Source organism: Acomys russatus, chromosome 29 (assembly GCF_903995435.1).
Source record: "Acomys russatus chromosome 29, mAcoRus1.1, whole genome shotgun sequence".
NCBI classification, from domain to species: domain Eukaryota; kingdom Metazoa; phylum Chordata; class Mammalia; order Rodentia; family Muridae; genus Acomys; species Acomys russatus.
Window position 1 is genome coordinate 26,314,531 of NC_067165.1, and position 24,409 is coordinate 26,338,939.

The 24,409-nt window shown below is 43.8% G+C and overlaps 1 protein-coding gene across 1 annotated transcript; it reads right to left on the minus strand.

Annotated features, from left to right (window-relative positions):
* Window positions 1-468: 468 nt before the first annotated feature.
* Window positions 469-22,652, minus strand: Ythdf2 (YTH N6-methyladenosine RNA binding protein F2). The gene is made up of 5 exons (XM_051171002.1): window positions 22,590-22,652; window positions 22,079-22,103; window positions 21,302-21,381; window positions 13,706-15,289; window positions 469-1,373 (listed from the first exon to the last, which is right to left on the minus strand). Exons 1-5 carry the CDS (start codon window positions 22,614-22,616, stop codon window positions 1,350-1,352), a joined length of 1,740 nt encoding a protein of 579 aa, XP_051026959.1. The 5' UTR covers window positions 22,617-22,652; the 3' UTR covers window positions 469-1,349.
* Window positions 22,653-24,409: the final 1,757 nt, after the last annotated feature.

A 24,409-nucleotide genomic window follows, 5' to 3' on the forward strand; every position in this document is an offset into this window, starting at 1 on the left:
CCTAGGGAACGCTGTCTTAGCTGGCCATATATTAGACACATATGCTTGGGTACTGCGTGCCACTTCTTTTTATAGACGTTCCTACAGAAGTTGCATAGTATCTGACACCTAATAAAACACAAATATTGTGGAGTGTCTTAGCAGTGCTGTTTTCTCTATGAAGAACCAGAAACAAAGCATTATGAATACTGTCACACTTTGGATCACAGAAGTCAGTCTTTGGTTCAAACCAAGCCCAAGCTATGTCTTTCCAACACCAACTTTTTGCTGACAGGATCTCATTCGTCTAACTGGCCTCAAACTTGCTATGTAGTAAGGATGATCTCTAACCTTTATCCATCCTGCTCCCACCTTGTGAGCGCTGGGGTAACAGGCACACAACACCATGCAGGACCTTTAACACGAATTTTCTAAAATGAGTCCCTATTTTACCTCTCAAAACTCCTTCCATGTCAAAATCTCTCCCCAAAATATAGCAGACTCAAATAATACTAAATGGTACTAGAAGTGATGCTCAACAGGATCTCACGTTTATTGAGAAGTGATTAATGGTAAAAAGAAAGGCAATGCCCTTTCCTCATTGGCTGAACAAGAAACTGAAGAAACATTCACTACATGTTTTACAATTATTTTCTCTTCCAAAATGCATTTCTGAAAACAAGTTTTTACCACTGTTCTTTAGCTTTGAAATCAAATTAATCCTGACTTAATCAGTATAATGTACAAGAACAGAACATTTCTTAGGGACTCCTAGTACTTTACTTTGAGTAACAAAGGGTCAGAGAAAATGAATCACCCTTACAGACACAACCTTGGGTAACACTGTTATTAACTCTCCTAGACAAAAATTCTTCATAAAAATTTTCTTCCAGTTCGGAAGGGAAAAATCAAATTCCCACTTTCTGGGGTGGACACCCAAAATCTGCGCAACTCAAGTGTTCTCCAAGTGCAAATGTCAAAATGGGAGGAGGAAAGGGTTTAAAAATTAGAGAAAATTGTATGCACTTACGGACTTAAAAATCCGAAAAATATAGTAAAAAGACAAAAAAACAAAGCATTATGCTCTGAATCACAACCAAAGCCAAAATAAAAGGGACATTTTTTACCTAAACTATCTAGAGGGAATTTTTGTTTAGGTTTTTCTCTTTTTTTTTTTTTTTCCTTTTTTTTTTCTTCCATTTTCCAGTTAAGTCCTATGTCTTTTGTGAAATTCCAATACTTAAACTGCAAGTTTGCAATCGTCTCTGAAGTCAATGAAATTAAGAAAAAAGTCCTAATTTTCTTGAAGGTCATTGTGTCCTCTTAGGATAAGTAGATGCAACCGTTGCTGCAGTCTGCAGAACCGCTTTTTATTTCCCACGACCTTGACGTTCCTAAGGAGGCAAGAAAAGAGTTGAAATAGTTAGCTAAAACTTATCTAAATTAAAACTTTATAGCATAAAACCTCCAACCTCTTGCCAAGTAAAAAAAAAAAATGACTAATTATGTGTACAGTATTACAAAACTTAGTGAGTGTAGTTGCACATACCTGCATTCCCAGTATTTGGGAAGGCTGAGGCAGGAGGGTCATCATAAATTTGAAACTAGTCTGGACTATGGAGTAAGACCCTGTCTTAAAGGGATTAATAAATAAATAAAACCACAAGGCTTTTAAAAGAAAAAGGGCTAACTGGCTGTAACACTCACACACCTTTGACCCCAGCCCTCAGGAGGCAAAGGCAAGAAAATCTGAGTTCCAGACCAGCCTGGTTGGACTACAGAGTGAATTCTAGAATAGCCAGGACTATGTAAAGAAACTGTCTCAAAATACAACAAAGAAGTGCACAGTCCTAAACTTAACTATCTTCTCCCACTGACCTTATAACTATAGTTCTGATGTTAGTATAAATCTTCCAAAAAGAATAGCAACCCCGCCTTTGGGCTTCCATGCACCAGGTCCTGTAACTACTAACAACCTCCATACTGCCACTCCAAGACTATAATTACTTCTGAGGCTCATTTTTTGTTTTGTTTAATCCAAGCTGATCCCAAGTTAGAATGTTCCCTCTTGCCTTAGCCCTCACTGTGCTGCTATTACAGACGGGCATACTACACCACGTCATTAGTTCTGCCTTAAACTAAACCTCAAAGTTACTTACCTGCACAAGATTACCTACCCAAGATGAAAAAGAACCATAATTAATAACAAGGACTGTATCAATGTAGCTACTATACCAATGCCATTCCTACAATATGTCAATCTTTGAGAAAACTTGTAAACTGTAGTTGACATTATCCAAGAGGCAAAGAGGGGATTCCCAGGGCAAGCTGGCTCACTGGACTAGAATTGAGAAATTCCAGGTATAGCAAGAGATCTTGCCTCAATACATAAACTGGAGAACAACCAAGGAAGACATCCATGTCAACCTCTACATACATGTGTGCACCAAAAAGTTACATACCTTATGTACATGTATGAAAATATAATCACAACAGTAAACATTAGGACTATCCCACATATTCTAATCTCTAGAAGTCAGCTGCCATCCAAAGTAACAGAAACTAAAGATTTAATGTTTTGGGACTAGAGAGATGGCTCAGTGGTTAAGAGTGCCGCCTGTTCTTCAAGAGGTCCTAAGTTCAATTCCCAGCAACCACACGGTGGCTCACAGCCATCTTAATGTGATCTGGTGCCCTCTTCTGAATATAAAGCACGCATATACAATAAATAAATAATTTTTAAAAATAAAGATTTAATGTTTCTAGAATTTCTCTATTAAAATCTCCTGAAACTTCAATAATGGACATTGTGATGGTTTGGATGAAAACAGGCCCCACTGACTCATGGCCCCTCAGCCAGTAGAACTATTTGGGAAAGACTGGGAGACACAGCTGTATTGGAGATGTTACTGGGAGAGAAGGCTTTGGGGTTTCATCCCAAGTGTATCTGACTGGCTGTCTCTGTCCCACCCCTCTCTATCACATACACAACCAATCTCAATCTCTCAACTGTTCACACCACTATGCCTCTGTTCCACCATTATGGACTCTAACCCTCTGAAACCTAAAAGTAAATGAATTCTTTCAGAGGTTGGCTTGTCATGGAGTTTTACACAGCAAAGGAAAAGACAGACATATTACTTACATTAGGAAAACTGGCTTTAAAATTAAACCAAACTACCAGGCACGTAGGCCCAGGCCTACACTCCCAGCACTTAGGGTGCTAAGGAGGAAGAGCACAAGAGTATCAAGTCAGCCTGAGGTATTAGAATATGGCCCTCTCCCAAAATAATAATCCTCAAATTAAACAATCATTTCTTTCAGTCTGATTTTTGTTTGTTTGTTTTTTGAGACAGGGTTTCCTCTGTGTAGCCTTGGCTGTCCTAGACTCACTGTGTAGATCAGGCTGGCCTCGAACTCACAACAATCCACCTGTCTCTGCCTCCCAAGTGCTGGGATTAAAGGCGTGTGCCACCACGCCCAACCTTCAGTCTGAATTTTTAAAACTAGTCTACTAGGTTCACCCCCAAGTACCATTAATATCTTTATAAAGTCCAAAGCAAACAATAAAAAACTGGTGTTTATTTACCTAACTCATATTAATTTGCAATGTAAACTAGGCTATTATATTTAAAAATTAAGTAAAGTGCTTGTTATATCTTAGCATAGAACCAGAAAGTTTTAACCTGTTCTTATCCTATAAGAGACCAAACCCCAACACATACATCTAATTTTAGTAAAAGGTCTAATCAAAGCACTTAAAAGCTCAGCTTCTAATCCCAACACTCAGGAGAGACAGGTAGATCTCTCTGAGTTTGAGGCCAGCCTTGTTTACATAATGAGTTACAGGACAGCCAGGGCTACACAGAAAGACCCTGTCTCAAAAAACAAACAAAAACAGCATTTAAAGCTTTAGTAAGAAAAGAAGTCAGAGACACAGCTCAATGGTAGGATTTCAAGCACCAGGCTAGCACTTCAGTGTTACAATAATAGTAACGATGATGATGATAACAAAGTCCTTAAAGATTATAAAGACACTTTAGCATTTACACTAAAGTTAATGATTTTGGAACTAGTAAATAATTATATTTTAAAAATTGTTTTGTTTTGGGGCTGGAGAGATGGCTCAGTGGTTAAGAGCACTGGCTGTTCTCGCAGAGGTCCTGAGTTCAATTCCCAGCACCCACATGGTGGCTCACAACCATCTATAATGTGATCTGATGCCCTCTTCGGGCCTACAGGTGTATATGCAGGCAGAATACTGTACACATGATAATAAAGAAATAAATCTTTAAAAAAAAATTGTTTTGTTTTGTTTTGTTTTTTGAGACAGGGTTTCTCTGTGTAGTTTTGGCTGTCCTAGACTCACTTTGTAGACAAGGCTGGCCTCGAACTCACAGCAGTCCGTCTGCCTGTCTCTGAGTGTTGGGATTAAAAGTGTGTGCCACCACGCCCAGCCTTATAAAATAGTTTTGAGGCTAAAAAGAAATGGTTTGGTGGTTAAGAGCACTGGCTATTCTTCCAGAAGACAAGGGCTCAAGTCCCAGCACCCACAAGACAGTTCACAACAATATGTAATTTTAGTTCCTGGCCATCCAACACCCTCTTCTGATCTCTTCAGGTGAAAATAAACATATCCAAGCAAAACACATACATAAAATAAATAAATCCTTTTAAAAGGTAAAGCAACATTTTAATTAAGAAAACAAACTATGGGCTGGAGAGATGGCTCAGAGGTTAAGAGCGCTGCCTGCTCTTCCACAAGTCCTGGTTTTTCAAGACAGGGTTTCTCTGTGTTGCCTTGGCTGTCCTGGACTCGCTTTGGATCCGCCTGCCTCTGCCTCCCAAGTGCTGGGATTAAAGACATGCGTCACCATGCCCGGCCACTTGACAGTTTTATGTAACACAAGGTATCTTGAAATTACAATTCTCTTGCCTCAGTCTTTAACGTGTTGAGATTACAGGACAGTGTCATCAAACCTAGTAAAAAACAGTAAAGTGCAAACCCTGGAAGGTTACACCTTACACGAGATTATCAAAATTAGTATTCCCAATAACGGCATAAAGTATCTTGAACTCACTCTAAGATTAAAATACATGAAACCAAATGATCTTGGATAAAAAGAATTGCTATATGACATTAAGAAAATTGGAACCACACATTGTGGCAAGTGCCTGTAGTGCCATTTACTCAGTGGCCCCACTTGAACACTCATTTGGGCTTTCTAGGCCAGCATGCCCAATACGCTACAACTGCAAAAAGCTGTTTGTGTTACAAAACTATATTGTCAATGTAGAATTTCCTGATTTGGATAATACACTGTGGCTACATAACTGTGTGGGGGTATTACGAAGCCTGGATCTTTACTCTCAAGTGGTTCCTAAAGAGAGGCCAGGCGTGGCAGTGCACACCTTTAATCCTAGCCTTGGCTGTCCTGGACTCATTTTGTAGACCAGGCTAGCCTCAAACTCAGTGATCCGCCTGCCTCCGCCTCCCAAGTGCTAGGAATCAAGGCATGCACCGCCATTGCCCTGCATGGGTTTCACATATGGCAGCTCACAATCATCTGTAGCTCCAATCTCAGGGGACTGACTGACAGCCTTTTCTATCCTCCACAGGCACTGTACACACCTGGTGCACAGACATGCCTGCAGACAAACATTTATACACATAAAATAAAAATAAGGTTTAAACACATACATCCCAAAGGGACCCATGAGACAAGCTCAGCAAGTAATAGTCCTTGCTTTAGAAACCTGAGGACAGCTGGGCCTGATGGCACAAACCTTTAATCCCAGCACTTGGGACGAAAAGGCAGGTAGACCTCTGTGAGTTCAAGTCCAACCTGGTCTACACAGAGAAAAACAAAAAGTCTAACAACCAAATTCAATCTCCATAACCTACATAAAAGTGGAGGAAAACCAACTCCACAGACTTGTTCTCTGACCTGCATGTGTGTTGTATGTAGTAAGTGAACCCAAACACACACGCACACGCACAAACATTTCCCCCCGCCCCCCCCAAGACAGGGTTTCTCTGTGTAGTCTTGGCTGTTCTGGACTCAACCAGGCTGGCCTCAAACTCACAGTGATCCGCCTGCCTCTGCCTCCCGAGTGCTGGGATTAAAGGCGTGTGCCACCACCCAGCAAACACTTTTTTTCTAATTAAAAAAAAAAAAAATCTGCAGGGGATGGGGAGGATTTATACTGTGGCGCTCTCTCCACATCTACCCACTGCCCACCTCCTTACTCTTTGCTGGATCATGGACCTTAAACAAGTAACTTTGATATAAATGACTGAATATTCGAGAACTTGTCTAGGCTCTTAACTCTAGCTCTGCCCATGAGGGACTGTCTGTGTGTAAACTAGAAGGGAGGAGACTCCTGCCTTCCACCCAATCTTATGACAGCTCAGCAGAACCATTTACATTCTTCCTTATTCTTGCTGCCCATCATTAAATCACTACCCCTGAAACTTTCATCAAATGGACTCTAATTGCAGATCTGAAAATTCTTCTGACTTCTTCAGGTTCCTGCATGTAGTACAGACACATTCTAGCTTACATGCACATAACAAACAAACAAAAAACAAAGTAGAGCGGGCGTGGCGGCACACACCTTTAATCCCTGCACTTGGGAGGCAGAGGCAGGTGGATTGCTGTGAATTTGAGGCCAGCCTGGTCTACAAAGCGAGTCCAGGACAGCCAGGACTACACAGAGAAATCATGTCTCGAAAAACAAAACAAAACAAAAAATACATATATAAAATAAAGTTTTTTTTATTTTATTTTTGTGTTTTGTTCCCAGGAGCCAGAGTTAAGATGACTGTGAGCCATCATGTGGTTAATAGGAACTAAACCTGGCCTGTCTGTGACAAGTGCTCTTAAACCTCTTAAGCCATTTTTCCAGCTCCATAAATTTAAAGTTCATGTAGGGCACAGTGGCCCATTCCTTTAACCACCAGCACTCAGGAGGCAGAGGCAGGTGATCCCTGTGAGTTTGAAGGTAGCTTGACCCACAGAGTTCTGGGACACCAGGGCTCCATAATGAGACCCTGTCTCCAAAATAAATAAGCAAATGAATAAATTCACATGATGTGAAGCCAAATCTTACAGAATCTATCTTCTCTAAATGACTTCATGCATTATGACAGTAATAGAACCAAAATCTGTATATATAGCAGGCAGTTTCTGATGTTTGTTAAGACCTACCAGGGGACTGGGGATACAACTAGTATTTGTTTTGTATAAACAAAATGCTCAGTTCAAGCTGAGCATATATATATATAGCATATATATATATAATCAGGTATGGTAGCACATGCCTGTAACCCCAGCACTAACAAAGTAGAAGCAGGATAATCTAAGTTTAAGGTCAAGTACCTTTCAGAAAAGGGCACAGTGTAACACAGGTAACAATAAAGAAAATGGCAGTGTCTGCATGTGACCAACACAGTCCTCCTATACACGTTTTCTTGGGTGATGCTGAAGATAGAATGGAAGACTGAAAATATTCTGCCAACATTTCACCACTGAGCAACATACCCCCATAGACTTTAAATCACCCCTTAATCACATATTAACAAATGTAAAATGCTTTGTAAATAATTAATGTACTATATACTGTTTAGGGAAGAATGATAAGAAAAGGCTTTAAGTGAGAGACTTAACTCAGGGCCTTTCATGTACCAGTGCTGAATCCCCCCCCCCCCTTTTCTTTCTTTCTTTCTTCTTCTTCTTTTTTTTTTTTTTTTTTTTTTTTTGGTGTTTCAAGACAGGGTTTCTCTTATAGTCCTGGCTTTATAGACCAGGCTGGCCTTGGTATCAGCATTTTAATACACACTGTTCTTTAGCACTCCAGGTGACTTCAAGTTCTAATTATCCTCTAACACTAGGGTCAGCTGGGTCTTGTTTACGAAAGAGGGTATAACAGATACCTGCGCTGTATTAGTTGGAGCTATAATTGTGTCCAGAAGGGGGCAGTGACAACTTTACTATCGACCTCTTTAGTGAAGAAGCTATCTAAACTGCCACATTCAGTGCTTTTCTTCATTTGCAGACTTAAGGGTCAACAGTGAATACAGAAAAGCAGAAAGACACCACCTCTGCTTGCCTTAATTCACTAGTTTTTTCCTCTTTCAAGAGCTACAATCAGGTTAACAATGGCTCAGCAGCTCAGTGCTTGCCATCAAGCCTACCGACCTGGGTATGAGCTCATGTATCAGAGAACTACAGCAGACTGTCCTGACCTACAAATGCACACTGTGGCTCAAGCACCCAACATGTATACACAAACACAAAATAAATGAGACCAAAGAAAAGAGCTACAGGAAAGTCCTTTATCACACTGTCCCTTGATCTAATGAGAAGAAGTCAACGCAATGCTTCAAAAGCTGTGGCAGCCTCTCAGCATTCCAGCAAAATAAGACCTGGGCTTCTTTGCCTAGTCCCCACTAACAACCCAACACACACAGCAAAGATGGTGAACCTGCAGGATTTTCACTCTCATTCCTCCATTTCTTTTTTCCATTTAGATCATGAGTACCATGTAGCCCAGGATGGCCTCACAGGTAACATTGAGCTTCTAATCCTCCTGCCTCCACCCTTCCAATGCTGGGATTATAGGCATGGGCTATTCAGTTATGTAGCACTGGAAGCTGAATCCAGGATTCTGTGCAATTGGAGCAAGCATTCCACAAACAGAGCCACATTCCCAGACAGTGGGAAAAGAGGACCAATCCCACCTGTTGTCTTCCTGCCTCCCACACATGTGTTGAGTATACAAATACACTCACAAGTACAACTGGATGATCATTTGGTGGTAACTTCCAAGTGTTGAAGGAAAGAATAAATGAAAACCAGCAATAAGTATGGTTTTTTTTTTCTTTTCTTTCTTTTTTAAGACAAGACTTCACTATGTAGTCCTGGTTGTCCTGGAAGTCACTAAGGAGATCAGGCTAGCCTCAGAGAACCACCTGCCTCCAGAGTGCTGTGAGTAAAGGCATTTGCCACCATGCTGGGCAAGTATGGTAATTTCTACACTAATCATTTAATAAGAAAATATAGGCCTGGTGTGGCGGCGCACGCCTCTAATCCTAACACTTGGGAGGCAGAGGCAGGCAGATCGCTGGGAGTTCGAGGCCAGCCTGGTCTACAGAGTCCAGGACAACCAGGGCTACACAGAGAAACCCTGTTTCAAAAAACCAAAAATAAAATAAAATAAAGAAAATATAAAGCCCATATGCAATGGCTTACACCTACAATCCTGGCTGAAAAAAACCTGAAAAACTGCTTTGAGTTTGTGGCCAGCCTGAACTCATCAGGCTTTCTCAAAAAAGAGTAAAATTAACCAACAAGTTTTAACAGATTACAAAGCCACTAAAAGTGATGTCACGGTGTCTGGTGTGGAACACAAGTAAGTGAGGAACACTTGGTGCTAAGATAATGCTATGAACAGGCCAGTGAGGTGGCTCAGTGAGTAATGGCAAGGCCAAGACCTACATGGTGGAAACAATCAACCCCTCAAAGTTGCCTCTGACTTCCAGTTTCATGCATGGGGGTGTGTGTTTCCACTATGCGCTCTCGCTCTCTCGCTCTCTCGCGCGCTCTCTCTCTCTCTCTCTCTCTCTCTCTCTCTCTCTCTCTCTCACACACACACACACACACACACATTTTAGATACAAAGAAAAAAATAGTTACAGCTGGGTGTGGTGGCACACGTCTTTAATCCCAGCACTTGGGAAGCAGAGTCAGGCGGATCACTGTGAGCTATGACTTCAAGGCCAGCCTGGTCTACAAAGTGAGCCTAGGACACCCAAGGCTACACAGAGAAATCCTGTCTCGAGAAAAAAAAACAAAAAACAAAAACAACAACAACAAAAAAATACAAACCAGGAAATGGCTAGCCTGTAATCCCAGCATTCAGGAGGTGTAGACAAAAGGATCAGGAGTTTAAGAACAGCTAGACTAGAGACCGGGATAGGGGAGTGAGACCCAAAACATGCAAAGATGTCACTAAAATGTACTGGAAATATAAAGCAAGACAGATGCAATGTCTGAAGGTTTCAGGACACTGAACTATATCAGGTGACAGAATGATTGAGTAATAATGGTTGGCAATAATGGCTGTCTCTAAGTGTGGTCTGCCAAGATGCATGTCTGATCATGGACCTTAAGAACAGCTATGGGGGCTGGAGAGATGGCTCAGAGGTTAAGAGCACTGTTTGTTCTTCCAAAGGTCCTGAGTTCAATTCCCAGCAACCACATGATGGCTCACAACCATCTATAATGAGATCTAGTGTCCTCTTCCGGCATGCAGGCAGAATATTGTATAAGTAATAAATAGTAAATCTTAAAAAAACAAAAGGCAGTACAAGTGTAAGTGCTTTCCTAGTTACCTCCTGTTACTGCATTACCACCCTAATTGCCATAAAGTCTTCCGCCGTCTTGTAAATAATACAAAGGCACACACACACCTGAAGTAGTGCCTTGATGAGTTATGAATCCCATTCTCAAACTTCCTTGGAAGCCTAATGAACTAATAAGACGTTTAGTCAGTTATGCAAGGACAGGCAATTCTGACTGAAATGGAAACAGAGCTACCAGTGAGTCTTTCCACAGAACATTAACTAATAAGCAATGGGACACAAATATAATCAAAGCCTTAATTTTAACAGGCGATGGTGGCGCACGCCTTTAATCCCAGCACTTGGAAGGCAGAGGGAGGTGGATCTCTGTGAGTTCGAGGCCAGCCTGGTCTACAGAAGGAGTTCCAGGACTACACAAAGAGAAACTCTGTCCAGGGGGTGGGGGAAGGGATCATCATCTAATACCTAACCATATAAAGTTCATTATCAGAATTGAGACTGACTCAGTAGAGCTCTTAGCATGCATAAAGCCCTGTGTTGAGGCCCAAGCAATGTAAATGGGATGTGGTGGCAGCGGTGGTACTGTAATACCAGCACGTGGAAAGTGGAGAAATGGATCTTCTGATCAATGGTGAAGGTGCTGGCTAAAAGACCTAGTCTGATTCCTAGAACCCACAAGGTGAGAACCAAGTGTTCATCTGTGTGTGAGCAGAGACACACCACACACACATACACACAATCAATTAAAATACACGTCTCACAAAATTAGAGGAGTTGTGCCACACCCTGGTAGAATATGCTCAAGGATACAGAGGCAGGAGAATCATGAGTCCCAGGGCAGACTGGGATATAATATATATATATTTCCCCCCTTCCCTTCTTCTTCTTCGCAAGACAGGGTTTCTGTGTGTCCTTAGCTGTCCTGGACTCGCTTTGTAGAGCAGGCTGGCCAAAAACTCACAGTGACCCGCCGGTCTCTGCCTCCCGAGTGCTGGGATTATGGGAGTGTACCACCACCACGCCTGACTGGGCTGCATACTGACTGGGCTGGAGAGGGGACTCAATAGCTAAAAGCACTGTTCTTGCAGAGTATCAGGGTTCAAGTCCCAGCACCCACACGGCAGCTCACAGCTATCCAGAACACTCTGGTACACAGACACACATAGGAGCAAAATACTTAAACAAAATAAACCTAAATTCCAGACCATGAAGAACTACACAGTTAGACCCTGTCTCAAAAATTAGGAGCCAGGAATGGTGGTGCACACCTTTAACCCCCAGCACTCGGGAGGCAGAGACAGGCGGATCACTTTGAGCTCAAGGGCCACCTGGTCTACAAAGCGAGTCCAGGACAGCCAAGGCTAACAGAAAGACCCTGTCTTGAAAAAAAAAAAAAGCAAAACAAAACAACACCACTAAAAATACAAATCAAAAATCAGATAAACATAGTTTCAGAGATTCAAGGTCATCCTCAGTTAAGGAGTTTTGAGGTCTAAACTATGAGACCCTCTCTCAAAATTCAATTCACTCCCTGAACCACTCCAGAGAACTTTATCCAAACATACCCTTGACTAAATCAAAATAGATCCTGGGGTTTAGCTCAGTGTCAGAATGTTTCCCTAATATGCTCAGGTCCTCATTTCATCCAGAGAACTGGTTTTAAAAACAAAAACAAAAAATAAGTCAACACCGATTCAACCACCAGCAGGACAAAAATTTAGTCAGCATAAATCAACAGTAAACTCCAGTTTCATAAGATCTGAAACCCTCTTCTGGTTTCTGTATGTACCAGGCCTGCAAGCAGTACAAATACACACACACAGGCAAAACACCTGTACACATAAAATAAAAGTTAATAAAATATCACTAAGTAATAAGTGAACTGGAAAGATGGCTTAGTTGTAAAGATCACTAGCTGCTCATCCGGAGAACCTGGACTTGATTTCAGTACCTACATGGCACAACTTACAAGCACCGGTACCTCCATTTCCCAGGGTACCCAATACCCTCATCATCTGGTCTCTGCAGGTATGCATGTCCATACATACCCATACAAAATAAAAATAAAATTTAAAAGACAAGCAAACACCCCCACTGTGGTCTTGAAATTTACATATACATAATCATCCAGGAGCAGGCACTGCTTCAAACAGATCACTCCACTTGGGATCCATTTTCTATCACTCTTTCCACTTGGTAAAGAAAAATCACAAGAAAGTGAGTGAATAATAAATGTTAAAGCCAACAGCTTTTTAAATGCTCAGTTTTAAAGGTTTTTGTTTGTTTCAAGACAGGGTTTCTCTGTGTAGCCTTGGCTATCCTAGACTCGCTTTGTAGTCTAGGCTGGCCTCAAACTCACAGCAATTCACCTGCCTCCTGAGCGCTGAGATTAAAAGTGTGTGCCACCACGCCTGGCTTAAGATTTGTGTTATAGCCGGGCGCGGTGGCGCACGCCTTTAATCCCAGCACTCGGGAGGCAGAGGCAGGCGGATCGCTGTGAGTTCGAGGCCAGCCTGGTCTACAAAGTGAGTCCAGGATGGCCAAGGCTACACAGAGAGACCCTGTCTCGAAAAACCAAAAAAAAAAAAAAAAAAAAGATTTGTGTTATGTGTGTAAATGTTTTGTAAGAATGCACGTGGTAGACATGAATGTCTGTTAGTTCCCCTGGAACTGGGATTATGGATGGTTGTGAACCACCATGTAGGTGATAGGAACTGAACTGGTCCTCTGTAAGAACAGTTAGTGCTCTTAACTAATGAGCCATTTCTCCAGGCCCCCTAACCCTGTTTTTAAAATGAACAGTAACTTTCCTACAGCTGGGGTTCAGTGACAGAGACCTTGCCAGGCATATCCTTAGTTCAATTCCTATCACTCAAGAGGAAAAATAAAGTGAGCACTACAAAGAGTAAAACAAAAGTACTGACAAATAATAATGTCAACTGTCAGAAGCAGGCAGATCTCAGGGGTGGTTTTCTTCCCAAGACAGGGGGTGTGAATTCTTGAAAACAACCAGAAGCCCACCAAAGGCAAAGCTAACTCCAACACAGCCGTCTTACGCCTCTGTGCACACTACAGCCTCCACTCTTTTCTGCCACCATGCCATCTCTTCAATTATTCCTTTTGTACCTTTACAATTACCTGTCTCTATCAGTTAAGTTCAAACTGTATTGTTTCTGCTCTCCACTAATGCTCACATTCCTTCGCACTAGGACTCAAAAGACCAATTATACTCCCATAAAGCCTTAAGCTGCTAAATGACACCATTATTTACAGAGCTTTTATTAACCATTCACTCACTGCAATACCTTTCCTAACCTCTCAAATGCCTCCTCCTTCCCCGTAGTAGAATAAGCTGGTTACCTTTTTAACACTTTCTTCTTCCTCTTGGCGTTTCTCATAGTGTGAGAAGTCATCAAAAATGGAAGTGGTGTGCTTGTAGCTGGCTATGATTTTCAACACCTGCTTAGCTTTTTCCAGAGGCACTTCCTGAGTGTCCCTAGAGTTGGTCACTGGTTTATTCTCGTTGTTCTCTAGACGAATGTGTCGCAGTTGGCTATTGGGAACGTCCTTCACAAAAATCCATCTGACATCAAAACGACCCTTCCATTTGTCCTGGGACCACACACCTGCACATGTGTTGTAGTCCACAGCAGATTTCATCTCTGCAACTCCACAGAAGTGTCCACTGCCGTTGACACTGAAAAGTAAGTACACGGGACCTTTCCCGTTCATGGAACGATAAGCAGCATCCAGTCTCTTGTTACCATGCTCTGTGCTGCACCAGATATTATACTTAATGGAACGGTGGATATCGTCCTCAGAGTAGCTCTTAATGATGAAAACCCGGCCATGTTTCAGGTTCCAGTCGAAATCTTTAGGGTTATAGTTATTAATGGACCGAAGTTTCTCCAACACTGGGTGAGGCTCGGAAGGAGTAGATCCAGAACCTGCCTGTGATTGTCCTACTCCGTTACCATCCACCCCATTATGACCGAACCCACTGCCACGGTTCCGAGGCGCTACCCATCGAGTTGGCTGGGCTGCCTGCTGCTGGACTGAGAGCTGGGCAGGCTGTGGTGGAGGCGGAGGCAATGGCTGCGTCTGTTGCCCTACTGATGTCTGAGCCACTGGTGGGCTATTATTGGCCTGCTGTCCTACAGGCTGAGGAGACCCCTGGGTTGGCTGACCTATATTTTGAACCAAAGCCTGTGAGGGGGCTTTCGCCACAGGACCCTTGTTATCCCAAGTCCCAATATCCATGTTATGCTTTATTGGGGGTGGAGGAAGACTTGATCCTGCAATGCCATTCTTGGTCTTCAGTTTAGGTTGCTGTTTTGCAGGCTTGCTAGCAATGTCAGCCCAAGATGCTGGTTTTGGAGGAGCAATAGTAGCTGGAGGCAAACTGTTAGAAGCCACAATGTTACTAGTGATGGACCCACTACCAACAGCAGAGCCTACAACTTTTGGAACACTGCTTGCAACCTCTGTGCTACCCAGTTTCAGTGCTGCCATCCCTTGGTCTATAGTATTCATGCCAGGAGCTTTATTGAGGGTCTCATTGGCAAAAGCTGACTGTCCATCAATCATGGCGCCACCTAAGGAGCTGGGTGCATACGCATAATTGCTACTATATCCAGAGCTTTGAGTAGACTGTCCCTGAGAACTGTTATTTCCCCATGCTGAGAAGTCAATCCCACTGGGAAAGAAATTAAAACCATGCTGACCAAGAAATGGAGTGCTACCTAGGGCTCCTGGTTGCCCAAACATTGCATCTGGTAGGAAGTGGGGCTCTCCGTTGCTCAGTTGTCCATAAGAAGTTAGATAGGGCATGGCTGTGTCACCTCCAGTAGACCAAGCAGCTTCGCCCAAAGAATAGGAAAAACCAATAGAGGGGCTGTAGTAACTGGGTAAGTAGGAGTCTGACATGGCAGTATATGCATTATTCTGTGGAAGGAAAAAAGGCAGATACATCAAAACAACATACTTATATATAAATAATATAAATAGCAGGGCATTTCCTTCCACATCAATCACAACTCAAGTATTTGAGGCAGCACTATAAAAGGGAGTAACCCATTCACATGATCTGTCTGAAAACTTCCTGGCATTTTTTAACTATATGAACTTTAATGTGATAACTAAACTGCTTAAATCTTTTGGTTGCTGGTTTTTACATGTAGCCCAGCTGGCCTCAAACTTAAAGCAATCTTTCTGCCTCAGCTCTAAATGTTGGGATTATAGGCATGTCACACCATACGTGAGGTTCTGTGTAAACATGTCAAGTCAAGCAGATACATATAGTAAATATAAATTGTTGTTGTTGTTTGCTTTTTTTGAGGCAGAGTCTTACTATGTAGCTTTTGCTATTCTAGAATTTACTATGTAAACCAGCCTGGGATTAAAAGTGTATGCCACTGGGGCTGGACAGATGGCTCAACAGTATTTGCAGCACTGCCAGAAGATCCAGGTTTGGTTCAAGGCACACACATGGCAGCTAGCAACTATCTGTTACTCAGTCCCGAGGGATCTGATGCCCTTTTTTCCTTCCTTCCCTCTTTCTTTCTTTCTCCTCTCTCTCCTGTCTCCCTTCTCTCTCCCCTCTTACCCGCCCTCCACGCTCTCATAGAGTTTCTCTGTGTAGCCTTGGCTGTCCTGGACTTACTTTGTAGACCAGGCTGGCTTTGAACTCAGAGCAATTCACCTGCCTCTGCCTCCCGAGTGCTGGGATCAAAGGCGTGCGCCACCATGCCCAGCCCAGATGCCCTATTCTATGAGCAATGCACACGAGGTACATGGCATACACGCAAGCAAAACACACACGTGCGTAGGGGCGCCCCCCCTCCAAAATAAGGCATGTGCCACCATGCCTGCCAGTTGTTGAACTCCCAGAGACCCTCTAGCTTCTGCCTTACAAGTGTTAGAATTAAATAAAGGCCTGAGAGACCTTGCCCCCAGCTTTGTTTTCTTTTTCGGGGTTTCTCTGTGTAACAGCCCTGGCTGTCCTGGACTTACTTTGTAGACCAGGCTGGCCTAGAACTCACAGCGATCCACCTGCCTTTGCCTCCCGAGTGCTGGGACCAAAGGCTTGTGCCACCATGGCCAGCTTGTTTTATTTTTCATAACAGAATCTTACTCTATATCCCAAAGCAGTGGGGCATCTTCTAATTCCTGCAAACCCAGGTCCAGTGGAGATGATGTCTTTATTAGAACTAATTCATTTTGGATTTAAAAGGTGGGAATTTTGCAAGATCAATGTTCAAGAGTTTCCCAGCAAAAGAGCCAGACTTCATGGCACATGCTGGTAATCCCAGCAATTGTTGGGTACAGACATAAAGGAGAGAATTCAAGGTCTTTCTTAGCTATACAGTGAGGTTGAGACCTACCACAATCAGATAATGTCCATCAAGAAAAAAACAAAACAAAACAAAACAAAACCGTGGGGCAATATTGCTCAGTGGCTAAGAGCACTTAGGTTCAGTTCCTAGCACCCATGTGGTGGCTCACAACCACCTGCAACTCCAGTTCTAGGAAACCTGATGTCCTTTTCTGGCCCCCACCAAGCACCAGGCACACACTTGCTGCACATACACAGACCAAACACTCAAAACATAAAACTAATAAATCCTAAAAAATGAGAGTCAGAAGATGGCACCATGCTTGATAACCTGAGTTCAATCACCAGCACCCCTATCGTGAAGAGAACTGACACTTGCAAGTTGTCCTCTGACCTGCACACACATGCTATGGCAGGCCCACACCCACATAAATAGTTGTTTAAAAAAAAAAAAAAAGCCTGGTGAGATGGCTCAGCCAGTAAGTAGTCAGGCTCAAGAACCCGAGTGAGATAGATCCCTGGAACCCGCATGGTGAACAGAGACTTCTGCAAATTGCTCTCTGCCTTCCAAATCTGTATGGTGGCACGCACATGCCCAGTTATTTGGTGTGTGTGTGTGTGTGTGTGTGTGAGAAAATTTTGAAGGGAAAAAAAAAAAAACAAAAAAACCACACACACACACACATACACACAAAAAACAGAAAGAACTAGAAATTTCAAGTTCTAGTCCAAATGTCTTATCCAAGCCTTCTTCCCTCATAAGCTAACAGTGTTAACTAAACAAATGGAAGGAAAATAATGGTTTCCAAAGGACTTAAAATATGGAGTGGGAGGGCTAGGCGTGGTGGCGCACGCCTTTAATCCCAGCACTTGGGAGGCAGAGGCAGGCAGATCACTGTGAGTTCGAGGCCAACCTAGTTTACAAAGTTGAGTGCAGGACAGCCAGGGCTACACAGAGAAACCCTGTCCCCCAAAACAAAACAAAGACAAAGAGGGGAAAAAAAAGCAACAACAACAACAGGGTGGGGTGTTACTTCCCAGTTCACTTCACCTATAAAATGAATGGCTAGCATTTGGAATTTACACTACCTTTTACACTAGAAGTAGAAAAATACAATATGACATTACGTCTATAACTTTAAATAATCAAGAGATATGAAATTATGTACAATTACTGTTAACAAGGACAGTGATTATTATTGTGAAAGCCTTTACATTATTCTCTTTTTAATTTTGGCCTTGGTTATCCTGGACTCGATTTGTAGACCAGGCCTGCCTCTGCCTACCTGAGTGCTAAAATCAAAGGTGAACACCACCATGCCTGGCTGCCTTAATCATTCTTTTTTTTTTTTTTTTAATCTTAGTTTTTATAACTTTAAAAAACAAAACAAAACAAAAATCCTACAGCCCTGCTGGGCATGGTGGTGTATGTGTTTTATCCTAGCACTGGGGAGGCAGAGGCAGGCAAATATCAACTGGAAGCCAACTATACATAGTTCCAGGCCAGCCAGGGCAACACTGTTAAGTAAAACTTATCTCAAAACTAAGCTAAATGAGCTCTACAGTGCACAGAAAAATCTCAAGTGAAGAGAAAGAGATATATAAAATTAGTCTTCATAAATACATGGCTCAACTCAAAACAGTCCGCGTTAGCTGTGACAGTACTGGTAATATGAGGCACTCACTATTTCCAACCCATTAGTTACCAACAGGTCCATCTGACTTGAAGATCAACTTGGAAAACTCTAAGCACCTTAAAAAAACTTAGGTGCCTTAAGACTTAAGCTTGTGTTACCAAGGCAAACAAAACAAAACAAAAAACAAATCAACAGTATTCTTTAGCCTCTAAACACATCTATGTAATAAAATTTTCAACTAATGGAGTTTGATAAGGCCAGGCATGGTGCCTTATTCCTTTAATCTCAGTACTCAGGAGACATAGGCAGACAGATCTCAGTGTAAGGCTAGTCAACACTACACAGCAAGACTCAAAGCAAACAAACAAAACAAACAAACAAACAAACAAAAAAAAAAAAAAAAAAAAAAAAAAAAAAAAAAAAAAAGGGAAGGAGCAACAAACATTTTAAAACTACATTTAATTAAGCCGGGCACATTCGTGTAATCTCAGTGCTTGGGAGGCAGAAGCAGGTGGATCTCTGTGAGTTTGAGGCCAGCCTGGTCTACAAAGCAAGTCCTAGATAGCCAGGACAGCAAGAGAAACCCTGTTCCAAACAAAACAAAAACCCATTAATTAACATGCTTAAGGCCCTGTGTTGGACACATCACACACATTTAATTTAAACACTGACACACACACACACACATATACACAAAATCATAAATTACTTTTTTCAAGACAGCGTCTTACTATGAAGTCATGGCTAGCTTATAATTCTTTGGGTCTTTTTTTCCAGGACATAATTTAAACTTATGTGTAACAGTCCTGGCTGTCCTGGAACTTGCTTTGCAGACCAGGCTGGCCTCAAGCTCACAGAGATCCATTTGCCTCTGCCTTTCAAGTGCTGGGACTAAAGACTTGGACCACCATGTTCAGCTTGGCCCAGAATTCTTAGGCCAAACTCGCCTCAAACTCAAAAGATCCACTTGCCTGTGTCTCTCTAGTCCTCGAATTAAAGGCATGAGGCACCATACCCAGCTCTATGAATAACTTGATACACCACAACAAACCTAGCCACACTTCTTTAAGGTCTATAACCATGCCCCAGATTTTTTTTTTTTTAAATAAGGCATTTAAGCTTTAACTTACTTCTTAAAGAAAAACAAAATGCACAGATCATGCCAAAACACAAGGAATGGCTATACCTGAAATGGCAAGTTCTCGCAGGCCAAAGAGCTTAAAAATCTAAATTACACAATACTCCCTAAGAACTAGCTAGAATTGCGTTTCTAAACGCTCCAACTCTCTGCCACAGTGATTAGGAAAGCAAACTGCTTCACCAACAGCAACTACTAACAGTTCATTCCTCTGCTCCCTTCCCTACTTTTCTTGATTAGCTGGTTGGCCATTATGGAAAGTTTTTTCCAATTACTTCCTGGATGATTTTTGTACTCTTTTTTGTTTGTTTGTTTGTTTGTTTGTTTTTCAAGACAAGGTTTCTCTGTGTAGCCTTCGCTGTCCTGGACTCACTTTGTAGTCCAAGCTGGCCTCGAACTCACAGAGATCCGCCTGCCTCTGCCTCTCAAGTGCTGGGACTAAAGGCATGCACCACCACCACCACTCAGCTCTGGGTTTTGTACTCTTAACGTGAAAAATTTTAGATAGGCTATAAAAATCAGGTTCAAATCTGAATACACACATATGTCAAATTACTGAAAACCAGCTGTATTTCCTTCCTACAGAGTATGTTCAGAATTGTATATAAATGTTCCATTAACTTCTTAATCTATGCTACAATATCTTTTTTTTTTTTTTTTTTAAGATTTATTTATTTATACAGTGGTCTACATGTACATCTGCAGGCCAGAAGAGGGCATCAGATCACATTATAGATGGTTGTGAGCCACCATGTGGTTGCTGGAAATTTAACTCAGGGCCTTTGGAAGAGCAGTCAGTGCTCTTAACCCTGAGCCATCCATCTCTCCAGCCCCCAAATGCTACAATATCTTCAAAGCAATTCTTTTGATCACTTATCTGTGGACTAGCGTTAACTGAAATTTTGGGACTATCTTGAGATGGAAAAACAAGATTGGCGAATCAAACAGATTTCCAAATACAGCTCATATTAGGGATATCTAAATATTCAACTACTCTTCCCATCAAAAACATTAAAAGTATCTCAAACTTTTCTTGGTGGCGACAGGGCCTGTACTGGAGCTGAAGCCCTCATCAGTGATGGGCAACTGCAACCATTCTTGGTCTGAGGGTGCTTTAACCTCTTTTTTTTGTTTTGTTTTCGAAACAGGGTTTCTCTGTGTAGCCTTGGCCATCCTGGACTCACTTTGTAGACCAGGCTGGCCTCAAACTCATAGCGATCCGCTTGCCTCAGCCTCCCGAGTGCTGGGATTAAAGGCGTGCGCCACCACGCCCGGCTCACTTTAACCTCTTTTAACTCCACTTAATAATCAGCCAGGAGAGCTAAGAATACAATGTTGTTCTCTAGAGATACTAAATAACCAAAAATCAAAACAGCAAAAGTCCCCCTGTCTCAGTTTGAAATAGTTTTAATACACAAAGAGCTCATTAGAAACCAGAGATAGTAGTTTTGTATCAGTTAAGTCCAGGTGGCTATACGCTAGAATTTCTTCACTACATTATTAGCCCAATTTTCTTAAAAGACAAGGTTTTGTGTTCTTCAGTGCAGTCAGAACATTAAACACTGGCCACATTAAACACTGCCCTGACACATTCCTGGCAGACGAGAGACACTTGCTTACTTGGGCCAGGATTACTGCTTTTATACAACGATATGTATCAGACTACGGTCTCAGCGCATACTTTGTTGACCACACAGCATATAATATTCGTTAATAAATGTTTTATAACAAGCTAATAAGTATTAGGAGGAAACCACCACCCCCGACACAAAAGTGAGATAGGGCAGAGAAAGTCTAACACTAACTACACTGTACCCTCAGATAACAGGAAATGATCCACTACTCACCGGCCTTGCCTGTGGGCTCAAGTAAGGCTCAAAATCATCATCGTTTAGTCCGTCCTTTTGATGCACAGATCCATTTTGTACTAGAGGGGGAAAGTCAAATTAGTAACGTCCGGGTCCGACGAGCTCCCTTCGATTCCCGTCGATTACATCCTCGCCAGCGAGAAACCACGCTAGTTCAGAGAGCCAGCGACTCTGGACCTCCGTGGGATAACGATGCGCGCCAAGGCTGAGGCAAGATCCGCCAGCGACAAAGTCTCTCCACCCCAGAGCAAGCGGATCTTTTTATTTACTTATTTTTTTATTTTATTTTTATTTTTTTTAAAAGGTCAGTTTATTGGCTCCTTCGGATTTCAATTCCCTCCGGCTTTCTCTCTCCCCTCGCACGCGAGTTACTTCCAGAAAGTGAACCACGAGGAGGAAAAAAAAAACAAAGGCCTCCTAAGACCTACGGGAAACTAAAATGCATTCCACCCCCACCCGCTCATGAATTACTCGTTGTTAACGAAAAAAAAAAAAAAAAAGAAAAAAAAAAAAAAAAAAAGCTGCTCGCCAGCTGCAGGAACACCCCCCCCCCCAAAAAAAAGGGTCGAACAGCCCGCGCGAGGCACCTGCGAACTGAGCGGCTTCGGAAAGGTCCTCTTCCCCCCACCACCACCACCCGGGGCGCGTCCCCGAGACCCCGCCCCCCCACTGCCAGGCGTACCCCCCCACACCCCGAAAAAACACACACATAACACACGCTCTCCCGCCCCCCCCCCCCGCCCGAGCCGGCCTTACCTTTGTTTCCTTGACCTTTTGGTCTCTGCGGGAGGAGGGGGACGTCGCCGAGCAGCAAGTCGTCCGGGAAGAAAACGGAAAAAGGGAGAAAAAAAAAAAAAAAAAAAGACAAATGAAAGCAGGGCCCGAGCAGGGAAAGAAAGGAGCAGCAGGCCGAGAGGTGGGGGGGAGCGTGGGGAGGGGAGCGTGGGGAGGGGGGAGAGAAGCGCTAGGCCGGCGGGTGACCCGGGCAAGCGCCAGCAGCGACACGAGGGAAGGAGAAGGGAAACGAGGAAAAGGAAGCTCGGGCCGCCGAGGGGGAGGGAGCGCGGCGCGGCGAGGCCCGGGGAGGAGCGGGAAGGAGAGCGGGCCGGGCAGGGGAGGCGCAGGGCGCGGCCGGCCGGAGGCCCGAATCCCCGACCCCGCGAGTAGGCGCCGCCGCCGCGGGCCGGCCAGGAGCGGCGAGCCGGGGCCTAGTCGGGCTCTTGTCTCGCCTCACACAATGGCCGAGACATGCGGGCTGGGCCTGTACCTGCTCCAAGAGGCTGCTGGCCGACATGGCTCTCGGATCCTCCCTGGTGGTGACGGCGGCGGACTCCTCCTCAGGACGGCGGCGGCGGCGGCGGGAGCAGAGGACGCGGCGGCGGCGGCGGCGGCTTTTGTCCCTGACACTCGGGAGCCTCGGCGGACGCAGCGGAGACACAGCGCGCGGCTCGGGCTCCGGCTCCGACTCGGCGACGCTCTAGCCGGAGAGCTCAACGCCCGTCTCTATGCCTCCGCGCGCGCGCCCGCCCCTCGCAGCCGGAATATGGGAGAGCCGAGCGGCGGAGACCGGCGGCGCGCGCGCTGACTCTCACATTCACTCACCCACGCGGAAGGGGGGGGGCACCCCCCCCACCCCCGGCGCGGAGCACCTCGGGAAGGCAGGCCCGTGCCCGTGGCGCCCTCTGGTGGCCTGGAGGAGCGGAAGCGGCGCGCGCGCTCGCGCGGTCGGTCGGTCGGTCGGTCGGTCTGTCTCCCCGCCCCCCACCGCCGCGGCTTTTTGGGCCTAGGAGCGCTGGGTGGCCAGGGTCGCTACTGGAGCTTTTGGCAAAAACCTAGAAAAAAGAAAAAAATTTCTTTGTCTTAAGAAAACATGCAAAAGCTCCCGTTTCTTCATGGTGCAGAGGCCCCATGCAGCACGCGGGACTTGAACCCTGATTCAGAACTGTGTTTGACAACTCTTCCCCCAAATTGAAAAAGGAACCAGAGGAGATGCTGAGAGTTCCTGCGGGGTGGGAAACGTCGTGAAAGTCTGCCCAGGAGACACACGCGCCCTTCCTTAGGAGTAGTGTCATGGTCCTTCCGCAGGGATTTGCAAAGAGCGCCAAGGAGCCATACTTCCACCAAATATTAAGAAACCGCCCCCCCCCCCCCCCCCGCCTCCACCCCTACCCTCCACAAAAGACATTCACCCCTTTGGCTTTTGAGGGAGAAAAATATACAGTCCTTTTGCAAAGAAGTCACTGACCCCAAAATAAGCCAGTAAACTCTGGGCTTTATTTCCAAAAAAATAAGACACCTCACACGTGTGCACACAATTTCGCATGTCCTTCCAGGAAGTCTGGTGCACCTATAAAGTCCCGTGGGGGCCTAAGAGGAAAATATCCTTGATGTGAGGACAGGAAAAAGGAATGTTATTCCAGTACCTGCTGTGCGCAGGACTTTTGTCATTAAGCGCTTTCAGACACATTAAATTTTGAGGCTTTCACCAAGTTCAGAGAGGCTATCAGTCTCCCTCTTTACAGCTGGGAAAGCGGAGATTAAGTTTTCTTTCCCGAGTTACCAAGCTATTAAATAGACCCATGCTTTTGACTCACAGAAGAACATAAATATTGCTCTACAGCTTGAAAAGAACTCAATTATTCAGGAGTAAGATCCCGAGGAACTGCAAAGGATGAGCAAAGACTTTTTTTGTTGTTGTTGTTGCTCTTTGTTCTGTTGGGTTTGTTTGCTTGTTTGTGTTGTGAGACACGGTGCTTCCACAGAGCTCCTTGCTGTCCTGGAACTCATTAGGTTGACCAGGCTTGTACTCAAATCTGCCCACCTCTCCTGAAGGCTGGTATCACAATTATGGACCACCCAAAGACATTTTTAATTAAAAAAAAAACTTTATAGGGATATTTAATAACAGGTTTTGTTGTTGCAAACAGTAAACACAGGAGCAATGCAACATTGTTAACCTAATACTGTCTGTTTGTTAGATAGAGAAGGCTTTAATGCACTGAGGAGTAAAAAGCAAAGGATCTTCGATTCTACTTCATAAATCGCTCAAAGTTGCCAGGGGTGGTGGCTCACGCCTATAATCTCAGC